At 39.6% G+C, this 14,612-nt stretch overlaps 1 protein-coding gene across 4 annotated transcripts in view; it reads left to right on the forward strand.

The window, feature by feature from the left end:
* The window catches only part of LOC117424207 (piezo-type mechanosensitive ion channel component 1-like), a 59,354-nt gene that overhangs the window by 20,610 nt on the left and 24,132 nt on the right, over nt 1-14,612 (forward strand). For all 4 annotated transcript variants that reach the window (XM_034040361.3, XM_034040364.3, XM_034040362.3 and 1 more), the window contains exons 2-6: nt 99-194; nt 4,889-5,011; nt 5,816-5,858; nt 6,169-6,325; nt 13,955-14,201. In XM_034040361.3, the coding sequence (XP_033896252.2) occupies nt 99-194; nt 4,889-5,011; nt 5,816-5,858; nt 6,169-6,325; nt 13,955-14,201 (666 nt within the window). The remainder of the gene's footprint in view (nt 1-98; nt 195-4,888; nt 5,012-5,815; nt 5,859-6,168; nt 6,326-13,954; nt 14,202-14,612) is intronic.

Below are 14,612 nucleotides of genomic sequence, written 5' to 3' on the forward strand. Positions count from 1 at the left end.
ATATTTTAACCAAGAAGTGTATTAGCTGTCTATTGTACAGTATTCCGATGCATGGCTGGTATTGCCATATTAACACTGTTTAATGTCTCTGTCCTCAGCCTGTCTGCTCCGGTATAATGCCCTGTCATTAGTTTATCTTCTTTACCTGCTGCTGTTGCCATGGTTCCCAGGACCCAGTGAACGCACCATACGAGGTAAGAGAACTTCTCTAACACTGGTTTCTATATCCGGAAGCTGTTGTACTTTGGAAGACTTGCTGAATTTTAACAGGCTAGGACAGTTCACAAACAAATTTGATATAATAAAGAGTCTTCTAAAAAGGGATCACTTTCAGTTCAATTGAAAGGTTGTTTTTCTTTCTGATGGCTGTGCGATGCGGAATGTTTAATGATGATGATGATACAAATAACGATCAGTTAACTGTTAACAATCAGGTCACACTGAACTACCGTTTTTAATTGGTCTTGCCTGCGCAGACAGGTCTCAGGAGAGGATACAACCGCTTCAAACAGACTGAAAGGGCACTGACAGATTAAATACAGATATTGACAAAATTGTTTGAAATGTTAATGCTTTCAGATATCCGCGGGAAGTGGGGATTAGGAGGTCTGGGATTCTTATGCTTGGTGCATTGAAAGAGGCAGCTTCACTAAGATCTTCAGAGTGGATGATTAAACCAATAGACGGAACAGATACCAAAAAAAGTAGCAACATTCAATCTGTTTTTTAAGACACATATACATACAATACATATTTAGACATTATCGAGACTCTGGGTAGTATACAGTATATTGAGTGTGTCATGTATATCAGTTGAGGTACAAATGTAAGGACACTTTCTATAGATAATGTAGGCACCCTTATAGTTATTACTTCTATATGCATTTATTAATAGGGGACTAGTTTTAATATATGCAAATATTTAGCATGTATGCTTTTCATATTTTATATTTAGTTTACTCAGGGTTTTTCCTTGTGGTTTGCGAGCATGTGACCCTTCCCACAGCACAAAGGAAAGCAGTGACACACACTGGGGCCATCCCAGCGTCCTGTCCAATTCGGAGGTCTGTTTATCCAAGTTATCAAGCCGTTGGCACTCCAAACCTCTTGGCTCATATCAGTTCCTGTTTGCGTTAAGAAAAGAAAATGAATTGCACCCTTCTGTATTTTGCTGGCTTCTGAAACATAAACACCCACCGGGGGCTCTAATAATAGAGCTGTGTTTTTCTGAGTTCTTTTAAAGGAAATTACCGAAGGGCCCAACGTTTTAATCTGGCTTTATTGATACACTCGTGAAGGTTGTTTTACTGTGGCAGGTTGAATGTTGGCCTTTACCTCGAGATTGGCTGCATTTCCAACCAGTCTGTGAATAGACCTGGTGTGAACTAGATTGGTCCAGTCAGGTGAATTACTTGCAATATAGTGTGTGGTGCAGTGAAGATGTCCTGGCATAGGAGACAGGCCTGAATCTGGTTCCTATCTAGCCCAGCCAGTAGTGTGTATAATATTATTATTATTATTATTATTATTATTAATAATAATAATAATAATAATAATAATAATAATAATAATAATAATAATAATAATAATAATAATAATAATATATCCTGTGAGGAGAAATACTACCTGACAAATATAAACCCCAACAACATGAACACGGTATATTGATTTATTTAGAGCAAAACTGAATGTTGTGGGATGTCCTGGGTTAGACTAAATGTATTGCACCTGGTATTGCAATAGGTATTGAGGTGTTGCACCTCCAGACACCTTGGTAAGATTATCACTGTATGCACCATGTTCGCATTGTGTACTGAATATTTCTGAATATATTTAGTTTGGTGACTTAACAAATTTTTCACTCAACTCTTCTCTCCTTCTCACTTAATTAATGGTGCTATACAGCTAACATAAAATGCCCCAATTGAAAAAAATCTGAATTATTTACTTGCAAGACTAACTTCTGGGAGCCACACAAAGACAAACCGAGAGCAGCCTGGGGAATTCTCAAGTCTACATTGTTTGTTGGTTGTTGATTGTGTTTATTTTGATATGTCTTTTATGAGTTTTCATGTGTGCCTACGATAGCTGGCATGACATTTTAAGTATGATGCCTCTGTCCTTTATCCTGAAATACCAAAAAAAAAAAAACAACCACAAAACCTAGTGAGAAATTAAAAAAAAAAAGACTTTTGTAAAATATAAATAAATAAATAAGGCTAACTAAAAGAAATGATGAGGAGGTTTTACACGATGGTGCTTAACGCACTTGAAAACTGCAATCTTTCATTGACGGCTCATCAAGGTGAATTGGGAGTATTTTGCTCATTTTTAAAAGGCAGAGAAAGCCACATCACAGATTTTTTTTTTTTAAATTCTATTCACCAGACAATGCTAGGGTGGATTTAATAATATTTTGTTCCAAGTTATCACTGCCATTACGGATTCTGTCCTCTGTTGCTGTGGTTAAGACACTCGCTTGTCGTGTGCAGGATCTTCGGTTCACGCCCAGCCTCTGCCTGTTATCTTTGTAAATATTAGTGTCCGTAATGGTCAGTAATGCCAGGTTTTCTTTGGGTTTCAAGGAGTAGATTTGAATGATTGGCTGAGTTGAAAAATACAGTTATTATTCTACCCTCTGATGCTGCTGCTGCTCGTAATTTCTGGAGAATCTGACCATCATGTTGCTGCTTGCTTTATCTTACTTGACAGCAAGGGGTGGGGGTGGGGGGGGAGATTATTTGCAGCACGAGTAACCATGAGTTGTGGTTTGGACTGGAATGTGGATGTGAATTGTTTGTATGTTTTATGGGTCATTAACTGTTTCCTTTTAATGTCAGAAAGAATATTAAAAAACTGGTTTTGATATGGCAACATGAACTAAATGAGTGAAAGAAAAACAAAAGCTGCAGGAAGATAAAACAAATAGTTATGCAATTGTGGAAGGGCAAACAAAAGGTTCAAGGGTATATTTGAGTGGCAGTCCGGGTTTTGAATGGAAAGCAAGCTACAATAAATGCAGCTGTGCTTTACAGCCTCCAAATGTAACTGAGCTTTTGTCTACAATTCCCAGAGACAGATGTTGTGAATAAACAAAGCAAAAACTGGAGCAGTTCAGTTCGTTCAAATTTTCTATGTTCCAGATACCATCTCAAGTCAGTCTGGTTTGACCTTAGTTTTGGTATGCTATTATGATGATGGTGATGTCAGTGACTTCAATACCTATTGAAACTTGCAAACAGATGCGGCTGAACTAATGAGTCGGGAATATGGGCAGAGGTACAGTTCCCCAGACTGTAGGTATGTACTGGTGTCGTGACACACAACACCAGAGGTGGCTGCAAATATGGAACCCAGTTCATTTCAAAATTCCATAACTTTACTGTAGAATTTTCAGTGCTGCATTGCCAATACAAATGTACTGCCCCTGATGGGAGTGGAGCAAAACTTTATTGGCCTGTTAACTTCATTTAACAAATATAAATTTCATTTGACATTTCTTTCACAAGTTATGGCCACAAAACATTCAGTGGTTTCTTTTTAACAACCCAGGACTGGATAAATCACTTTAGAAAGTACAGCTGTGGCGGCACCATTAACTTTTCTTTTCAAATAAATGAAAATAAATCATTTTGAAAGTGCTAAATTATCAATTTGTTAGCAGGATATTTATTTATCTTACTTGAGATAGGAACATAGAGTGAACTATTTTGTTTCATTGATTACATGATGTTAAATAAAAGATCTAACTTATGATCATATAGTTTTTTTTTTTATTATGTCTCAAAATCGTAAAATTCTAGGTGATGCAAAACTTTTGGCCACAGCTGTATATAAACACGTTTTTATTTATTTAATGTATTACATTTATTGAATAAATAGAACTGGAAAAATTGCCTTCAGCAGGAATAATAAAAAATACAACAACAACAACAACAAAAACCTTGTGCTGGGACACTTAAAAAAAACATCTGTATAAAAGATATTGAAAAGTAAAGCTAATTGTTGTGTGCTAATTTGGTGTTGCCCAACCTAAAGCCGCCAAAAGCCTCCCATGCGGTGCACTAGCGTGAATGGGTGTGTGCTCACTGCTGCTTGCCACCTTTCTACAACAAGCTCCTTTGTTGCTCTGGCATTAAGAGAGCTGTTTTTTAACTCCTTAACAAAGAGAGTTGATATTTTTAGGAGTGCCGCTGAGGTGAGCGGAGCTCTAGGTTTCAATGTGTTTAGTGTCAACATTTATAACATTTATTATTTAATAAGGACCTGTGACTGACCAATTTTAACTTTCTATTCCTTTTTCATATGTGAAAAAGATTTAATAATAAAAAAAAAAAAATCTGATCACACTAGTATTTGTTTAAGTTAGGAAAACCCATATTTTGCACAGCTTCATAGCTAACCGGGAGATCGCTTTAACAACTGTTTATTTAAGGATATTAAGTAGTGCTGGGGGCAAATATTCAAATAGTCATTCAGCTAGAGCTTGAAATGTAATCAGAAATGTGTTTCCGTAACAGAATTTGTAAGTGACAGTGTCAAATAGATCATGCTGTGGAACCAAACAACAGTGGCTTCTTTGGAGTCTATGTAAATGATCTAAACACTGCCACTCTTTAACTCAATAATAATCTGTCTAGGGTTTCCCCCTATGGGTTACTTATAGACCCATTTATTAACATCACCACACAAATGAAAATACAGTCAAATTAAGTTTGGCTAATACAATTTAGGGTGGCAATATTAAGACAGGTTACTGTTTGAAATCATTAAAACTGCGTTGTACAGCATAGAAAAGGGTTTCTTTCATTGAATTTGAGGTAATATGATGGGCTTTTCTACTGGAATATGCTAATTACACTTATTTTCTTTTGTTCTTTTTTTTCAGGTCACACAGGCCGGTTCATCAAGGCCCTGTTTGGCACCAGCATCGTCTTCCTGTTAGGTCATGTGGTTTTTCAGATCTGCCTGCACACAGTCCCGGGACTGGACGATATCCTGGGACACAACTGTGAGTACAATCTCCCGGCCCTGCCTCTGAGCTGCTCCACTCTTTGCGGTAAAAACTGAGTAAATAAATATATTTAGAAAGAAATAAACAAATGCTTAAGCACAAAGTGTTGACAAAGTTGTCGTCAATAGTTTAAACCCCCAACGTATGTATATTTCCACACATTGGGGTATGCAAACTTTTGACCTCTCTCTCTCTCTCTCTCTCTCTCTCTCACACACACACACGCACACACATACTGTATATGGAGACATTTCTCCGTTCCAGTCAAGTTTTATTTTGTAGTGGAGTTGAAAGTACAATTGCACACAGAACATATGGGAAAACTAAACAACTCCATGCTGTTTTACAAAGAGAAACGATCAACTGTAGCATCTAAATGCTCTTGGCTTAAACACACACTCATAAAACAAATAACTGCGAAGAAAAGTGTGCAAAAAAAGCAAAAACCTTAAAGCTATATTGCTGTAATTATGAAAAATCTTATATATACACTAAGAAGCCACATTTTTCTAATAGGTAAATCGGTTTACTGTCATCAGTGCCAGTTCTGCTCTGTTGCATTTGAATCACAGATAACTGCGCATGCGTTTATTCGTATACAGTATGTGCCTATTCAGGGAGTTTTCTGGTTTAACCCAAAAAAAAGCATTCGTGGGGAGAAATCGGGTTAAATTAGGTAAAACCCGAAAATCTGACACCCTACTTATCTGTATACTGATATACTCCATCTGTGTCAGCGTTTGGAATGCATGGAAGGTGTTGGATTTCAGAAAAGGTCATGAGGTGGTTCTTGTTTTGCAGGCAGCACGTGGGAGACCCTTTCGAGGCACGTTGGGGTTACCAGGTACGCAAAGCATGCAGAATCGAACACAGAACGAAAATCAAAATCCTCCATGGAAAGACTGGAGATTTAGAATGTTCTGCGTTGCTTTGAAAAAGGTCTGTCTTGTTTGTAGAACTAACAATAGATAATCCTCCATTAGCGATTGCTTACATTCCACTCTGCATACATCACATGCACTTTTAACCTAATGGAGACAAATCTTTCACCTGCTGTTATTAGAAACTATAAAGTTCACTTTTCTAAAATGAATGCAATTCCAGTCTTATTTCCATCCATGTGTAATAAATGAGTGTGTGTGTTTCTGTGGCAGACTCTCACTAGGTGACCTCTCAAACGCATCTCGTCTGCTGGCTCCAGACTTGGGGATCTCCGTGGTATCTCTGGTCACTCTGTGTTTATGTGTGCGGCTACTGAAAAGAAGGGAGGTCACGCCCGTAGAAACAGTGGAGACAGAGCCCCTGCAACAGGTGAGCCATACCAGACAAACAGTCCTGTCCCCATTGCGCACCCCTATAACAATTCCAATTCAATTCCATTATATTCAAGTGTCCAGTAATTACACAAGAATTTCATGTGTAGTTACAACACAAAAATGCCAGGGAGGGCCTAATTTTATATTAAACAGTGATGCACTTTAATGGAAAAAGCCTTCACATCCGCCAAACAATCAGACATGCGTTTCCAATTTGAGTGAGATTCTCACTGGTAAATGATACTGTGTGTGTTGCACAATGTCCCTTTTCAAGCAATCCCTGCAGGCTAGATAAGCTAATATTAAAGGCATTCCCCAATCCTGCCAGCCTTACAATAAGTAGCATTATTTATTTATTCATTTATTTCATAATTTTAACTTCACTGTGTTTGAAATTTAGTTATTCTAAAAAAAAAAAATGTACAGCCTGGGTGAATTTTTCTGTAGATTTCAGTATCCTTAACTCTGAGGAAAGTCAAGTGGACAAATATGTTTTTGTATTTGTTGAATACCTGCGTTTGTATGTGCTGTATGACTTGTAAAGACTTGAGACTTATGCAAGTTTGTGACGTGTCTGGAACACATTGTGTCACAAATTCAAGCACTAGAGGCTTGTTGTAGTGCAGGCCCGTAACTTGTTTACTGTTAGCAGCTGTCGACATGTAAATTATTTTTTTGTTAATAGGAGAAAGCTAACAGAACTGCTCTCTAGGTCCCCCAGGGCTGATTAACTCGACTCATTTGTTGCCCTACTGTTTATGATCAAGTGCTAACTGTGTATTGACTTCTCACAATGCACTACAGGAGAGTCAGGGTTTGTATTCTGAGAAAGAGATTCGTGCTGCAGATAGCTGCTCACAGCCAGTATCTGCCTCTTTCTGCACCGGGGTCAAAACTGACTCAGGGGCTGCCAAGAGACTAGGGAGAATTAAAAAAAAAAAAAAAAAAAAAAAAAAAAACCTCCCCTGAAACTATCCATTGTATTTAGGTCAAACTAAAACCTATTCCCCCAAACGGTCAATCCATCCCAGAGAAGGTTTATTAAGGAATTAAGAAGTTGGCCTTGATCTTGCCCAGTACCTGATAAAAGAATGCTTTACTGCACTATGATAAAGACATCTCATAGACTCACTACTATAATGTTACATAAAATAACCAAAAGGGAAACACCATGACATTCTATATGTACCTACAAAATACAATGAAAAGAACAGTGATTTGTGCTATTTGCTCTCAAAATAAAACAAATCTGCAAATTGAATTTATTTATTTATTTTTTTTTACAACAAAAAAGCACTTGAGCACTTGCTTTAGGGCCATGAAAACCTATGAAAGCAGCTCTCAGCAAAATGAAACATTTCCAGTGGCTGGGAATTCATGTGATAAATCAAATGAGCTTTGATAGATCACCCACCAGAGAGCCTCATAAAGTGTGCGTATTACAGTATTTACTTCATTTTAAAGGATTTTCTAGGGGGGACCCCGTAAGCTGAAAATCTCTATCTGTTACAAGCAGACAGCATGCAGAGCTTGACTTTATATAAAACAAACCCCCATTGTATCAAACAGTCCGTTATAGTATAGTGAGCAAATATTACCAAGAAAGATGCATCATTTTTAAGATTTTTAATTTAGTCATTATTCTCTGGTATTGATGTGCAGAATGGTCATCCTTATACACGTTTACCACAGTAAAAGCATAGCAAAGTGTGATAAAGCACAGTAAAAGCATAGCAAAGTGTAATAAAACATAGTGCAAGCATGGTAAAGCGTAAGTAAGCATTGTAAAGAATAGTGAGGTATAGTAAAGCTTATGCATAAACCTGGCAAACCAGCGTAAACTATGGTAAATGCACAGTATAACCACACTGTGACCAAGCTTATTTTAAATTCCTTTTCTTTTTTAATTCATGACTCATCCCTAAGGTAACTTTGTAATTTGTTTTAGATCATTCTCCAACTCAATTTGAAAATGTAAACATATACTGTACTCACCTATTTCACAACTCAATAATTCACCAATGTGGTTAATTCAGTCATGCCATGTTGGCAGTAAATATTTTCCTGTTTTAAAGGCCCTTCACTAGCTCACTGTTGTCAATATGTCACTGTTTTTTATGTGTGTTTGTTAGAAATAAAGAGGAGGCACTGTATTGTGCATTATAAGTGACTTGCTCAGGGTCTGCGGCTTGGATTGAACCTGGAACCTCCTGGTAACAAGCCCCTTTTTTTAACCACTGGACCACTTAACTTGTACCATATGCCAGATAAGGTTATACTACAGTTTGGTCATAGCATTTGAGCAGTGCACACAATAACAGCTGCTTTTTTTTTTCACTGAGCAGCGAGGGGCAGGCTTGTTTAAATCTGGAAAGTGGAAGGAAGAAACTAATTAGCTTTGGCAATTTGTACAATACAATAGAAATTATATATGAAAGCATCCCACAGGCAGTTGTGAAGAACCAGAGCTCTGCTCAGCAACGGCTCTGGAATGTAAAATCTGTGTGCAAATCCAGGAAAGCAGCACAACACTGAGTCATCACCACACCAGCAGCTATTTCAGGAACCCTGTGTGCCAGTTCAGTTGGTGGTTAGGTGGTGAACAAGCTGCCTTCAATTAACAACTTGTACTGCTCTGTACTGTAATGTACTGTACTGAAGCATCAGTCAACGTTTCTCACTGGAGGGAAACACTAGACTACTCTCAAGCAACTTTTAAAGAAAAGCTGTGACTTTTTTTAGAAGCTGTGTTAAGAGTACAAGTAACAACATCATTTTTGATGTGAGGAACTTGGTTTAAACTTGCTTAAGATTTGCTTCAATAGTTCCTGGGGAAAGAAAAAAGTTGTTTCATGGCTTAATGATAGAGAGGCCTGAATTAAATTCAAGCTATACTTTTGTAATGGCTCTGATTTTGATTTAGTCCCGGCTAGGGGGTGATCCTGCTTTTTATTTTATTTATTGGTTGGTATTTTGTGATTAACTGTGTCTCTCTCTTAATGTGATGTGTTGACAGCATTAGAGGTCTGTTAGTCATTATAAAGCCTTTTGCCTTTGCCCATTTTCTAAATCTTGCCCAAAATGTTCTACACACAATTATGCTAATCCAGGCACTAAAAAAAAAACTTGAACTCCATCCACTCTGAACTCCATCCAAACCCACATTCACCTCTTTCTCTGCAGGATAGAGACGGCTAGCTTTACAAAGAAATAAACCTGTTTTTTGGGTGTTACTTGGACACCAGAGTGACAAAATTGGGTGGTTTTGCACTATATCACTGCGGCCTCTGACTGTGGCTGAGATGTGGAACTGTGGTTAAAATCTGCTGTGCAGTGTGTGAGGTTGTAACATTATTACAGTACCTGTATATAAACAACCAAATGTGCTCTCTCAAGTACCTCCAGTTACAAACCTCATGCCAGACTTCTGATTTGAATCATTGAAATACCAGGCCCAAATGCAATCCTTCATGATATGTGAATGATATGCAAGTTTGAAGTACACCAGGTGATCAGTGATGTAGTTATCCCGACCTAAGACAATACATGTCAAAAGCTGTTATCAGGGGTTGTTCCCTCCTTTCTCTCTCTATTTCATTACTCTCCATTCTCCACTGCTGACTCTGTCTCTTCTCGCACAGCTGCTAACATTGCACCAGTTTCCTATTCCGTCACCACGGCAACAATACCAACAAACACTAGCTGCTGTAATAGTCCTAATTCCTGTCTGCACAGAACAGCAAACTCTTTTATTGAACCAGCAGAAAAAATGAACTGAGCTGTGTGTGTTCTCACTGAATCAGGCGGGCCAGCTGCCTATAGGCACTTCTAGATTTGACTTGAAATGTTAGCATGGAAATAGGAGTAAAGGGGGCACAAAAATTGATATACGGCCTTGGGGCCAACGATGTGCTTGCAAAGGGCCTCTATGGGCTTAACGGCCTCTTCTCTTTCTCAACATTTGCACTACGTTCATATGTGATATTTTCATATTGCCTCTGTGTAGCCTTGCTTTTGGATGTTCACAGCTGCACTGTGAATTTGTAATTTTCTAATTGTGGGGTTTTCTGTCAGCATTGAGGGGGAAAACTCTGGATCCTGTTCAGAGCTTGTGGAAGGCTGGTGTCCTTGTGAGATACATTGTTTGAAAACAACAAAGGAGGCTAGAGCACGTATATTTGAAATGCAGTGCTCTGATCGGCTAGTGGTGACAACATGATTCATGAATATGCTTATAAATGTATATGCTTATAAATAGGAAAGTGATTTTGCTACAGGAAAGTGTTTAGTATTCTGGATAAGCAAGCACTCATCAATGACACTATTTTCAATTTGAGAGCCTGTTTTATACAAAAGCATGTACTGCACATCGCAGGAGTGATTGGTGCAGTTAGAAATGCTGAGCGTCACAGCATAGCAGCTATACTGGAAATCTGGAATCTAAAATAGTAACTCGGGGCCGGTATGGTTTCAGAGTCATCAGGGTATTTATTCTTAGAACCCAAGAGTTAAATTTGGGGTTCCACTTCATCACAACCCTGCAGAAGTCAATTAGCACTTTATATATTAGATTGACTTGAAATGCATAAATATAGTAAGGCAGCCAACGGGTCGGTTGCATTACCACAGGGCTCTGTATCAGTCTGTGCAGGCGCTGGGTAGGGCCTCTCTCGGGGTTGTAGATGGTATTAGAATATAGTTTGTGAACTGCACTCTAGATTAGAAGAATTTAAAGCATGAGTAAACATGGATATTTCACAGTCCTTTATTGCACAATAAAATATAATCGAAATATTGGGAAAGAAGTTTAATGAAGACCAATAAAAACAGTAATTTAGGGGAATCTGGCAAGGGTCTGCCTATTCATAGGGCCCATGCCAATCTGCAGTTAATGCAAACAAGCACACTGCTATAGCAGTCAATGCCAGTCACTGTATATTAGATTTCTTGTTAAAAAATACAAATACCAATTTGCACTGGAGGATTTCTCCTCAAGTACTGATGGTGTGATCACTTTATCAGGAAGCCTCTTACCTTGTGTATATTAAGACACTGCCTCGAATTCGAGCGACATGAACACACACAAGCTGAGCAGGTCTCAGTCAGCATCATGATTTGAGTTTTTCGGGACCTTCCAAAGCCTGTTATTCAGTTCATGGTTTAATTGAGCCTGACTGTTTGTGGCACAAGAAGAAATGTAGCATAATTGATATTATTAAACTTACTGTATTGTCCTAAATGAAACAAAATACAGTGATTCCTGAATTGACCACTGCTACCTTATGGTACTTTTTCCTGTTCACTTTTTGAAACCAATTCAAACTGGCAACTGCATTTTATCATTATTTCAGCTGTAAGCATTTGAATGGCGCAGGGGGTAACGTAGTAGGCTCCCTTTGTGCAGTGTTTACTAAAACATGTTTCTTTCAAAAGTAGACATTTGAGGCTTTATAGCGTATTCGGATTATGGATTATGGATTTATTATATTAGCTGCAACATTTAACACAGTTAAACATATTAAGGTTTTGTTTTTGCTTGAAATGAGAAAGGTTACAAAACTGGTGAGACTTTGTATAAGACCTAATGTTGAGTCAATCTCTTGTTTTAGGCCACTTAAGTTGATAAACTCTCTATCTTTCCACTGCCTGTGCTTACCATTCTCAGGTGCATTCTCAGGTGTGTTTTTTTTAGTACAGTGCTCATGAGCCTATACTGAATAGTAGTCTTTTCCACAGGCAGTAAGGCACAGACTTGGTGTCCAGAGCTGGGTGTGTGAATGTGGAAGCATTTCTTTAGTCTCCTCCATGACACGGTTTGGGGCTGTGTGCTGTCTGCTCTTGTCAAGGTCTTATGAGTTCACTTTCAGATTACCACTCTGCACCGCAATAACCATGCAGGGTTATACATTGAAACTGCTTCCAATTAGTTTTTTAAACTCTAAAAAGCTAAGGCACATACTGGTTACAATGCTGTGCTAAAGCATATGGGGGATGTGGTTGGGAATGGAAAATCTGATCTGGAGGATTTTCCAAGCGGTGTTGGAGTGAACTGGAGTTTAGGTCAGCTCTGAGTAAGGGGTGTGTGTGTGTCTGTGTGTGTTTGTCTGTGTGTGTGTGTTTTGGGGGGCGGGTGTGTAGTTCAGCCTGAGTCACCATCAAGTAACAGACTTTCAAATGTTATTCCACACGGCAGACGCTGGAAAAATAATCTAGGCTCGCCGGCCAGGACTAAGCCAAGGCAAACAAACTGGAAGGCCTTTCTGTCACTGGGAGGTGAGTGAGAGGCCCTGGGGAGCAGAGAAGTGACCGGGAGCCTATCGGGACCAGAGCAGACCATGTGATCGGAACATAATTGAATCCAAATTGGGGAAGAAAAATGGGGGTTAAATAAACTGTTATCCTTGCACATCAGAAGCAATTTGTCAAGCGCCTTGAAAATCAAGTTTTTCAGCATGCGCCTTGATCCAGATAGACAGGAGACAGGGGCGAGTAAGATGTACAGGAGCTGTTGACAGTGCAGAGATCATGTTGTATTTTGGGTAAGTGTAAGGAGGGCGACAGATGTTCATAGTGCTGACGGGTCAGTAGCTCAGCAGTATTTGAGCCCCATGCAGCCCCTGTCACTGCGCTGTCATCTTGACAAGATCCCCGGCCTGTCCTTGCCTCTGATACCATGCCAATGGCACTGTGCTAGGCTGGACTGTTATTAATAAATAAATAACATGCACAAGACTAGATGTCACTTGCTTTCTTAAGGATCTTACCCCAGTGTACCTGAAACTTTTGATCTAGCTTGCCCTTTTGAAGGTTGGAGGGGATAGTGTAGCCTGGTACCTGACACTTATGATACAGTAGTACAGATCCCAAAAGATTTTAACGAGAAGGTCTTTCCTTGGTTTGGGTTTTTGTTTTTTGTTTTTTTAATTTTTTTTTTTTTTTTTTTTTTTTAATTTTATTTTAGTCGTCGCCAATTATTTTTACCCCGGTTTTCACCCCAATTTAGCATGCCCAATTATTATCTGTATCCCCGGCTCACCGCTCGCAACCCCCCCGCCAACTCAGGAAACGGAGGCTGAAACACGCGTCCTCCGAAACGTGCTCCTTCCAAGCCGTCATTTTTCGCACTGCAGATCCACAGCAATGCTACCAGACCTATAGTGCCGGAGGACAACACAGATCTGGCGGCTCCGCTGCAGAGCCACAGGCGCCCTATCGGCCACAGGGGTCGCTAATGCGCGGTGAGCCGTGGATTCCCCTGCCGACCTAAGCCCTCCCTACCCGGGCAGCGCTCAGCCAATTGTGCGCCGCCCCCTAGGAACTCTCGGTCACGGTCAGCTGTGACATAGCCTGGATTCGAACCAGCGATCTCCAGGCTATAGGGCACATCCTGCGAGGAGCGCCTTTACTGGATGCGCCACTCGGGAGCCCCGTTTGTTTGTCTTCTTAAGACATTTCTTTAATTCTATAACAACGTGTCTTTTTTTATATGACAGATTTGTTATGATTTATATGTTTTATTGATGAAGCATTGACTAAACTAAAATGAATAACTAAAAGATGTAATGAAATGCTGAACCTCTTCCTGGCTGGTGGATTGATTGTGTGCTTGTGTGGTGTTTGTCAGGGGGAGCCGACAGAAGGAGTCGGAGAGGAGTCGGAAGCGGAGTTGGAGTATGGTGAGGCAGCTGATGACGAGGAGGAGGAGGAGGAGGAGGAGAGGAGGAGGACGACCCTGGAGGAAGACCTGCTGGAGGAGGAGCAGCCCCGGCCAAACCGTGCCGCCCTGCTGGCTGCTCAGCTCCGTGTCACTGCGCTCAGGTTCCTCAAGGACATCGGCAAGATCCTGGCTATTGCGCTGCTTGGCTTGGCAGGTAGGATGTGCTCCCTGATCGCCTTTGCGGCGAGTCCTGCTTCATTGTTTAGTTAAAAGCTGCTATCTTTATGCAACTAGACTCTGTTCTTTGTACCAAATTAAAAATCTGTCCAGGAGCCCATTGCATATGATAATGTTGGCTTATTAGACTGGATTGTAAACACAATATGCTACAGAGAAGCTTATGTAGTGTAGCTTATGTAATAAACAAATGGGCATTACAGTATTATAGGGTTAAATGTTTAAACTGGATAATTGAGTGTCTCCTGTATATTAAAATGAATACCATTTGCTGAGGTTTTACTATGAGCTACTTACTTTTGGAGTAACAGTCTGTAAGTGTCGTCATTAACATTTTATTTGAATTAGACACTGTGTACCATCTATAATGCATTCATAAAGGGTACAT

The sequence above is a fragment of the Acipenser ruthenus genome, chromosome 19, assembly GCF_902713425.1.
Source record: "Acipenser ruthenus chromosome 19, fAciRut3.2 maternal haplotype, whole genome shotgun sequence".
Classification (NCBI taxonomy): Eukaryota; Metazoa; Chordata; class Actinopteri; order Acipenseriformes; family Acipenseridae; genus Acipenser; species Acipenser ruthenus.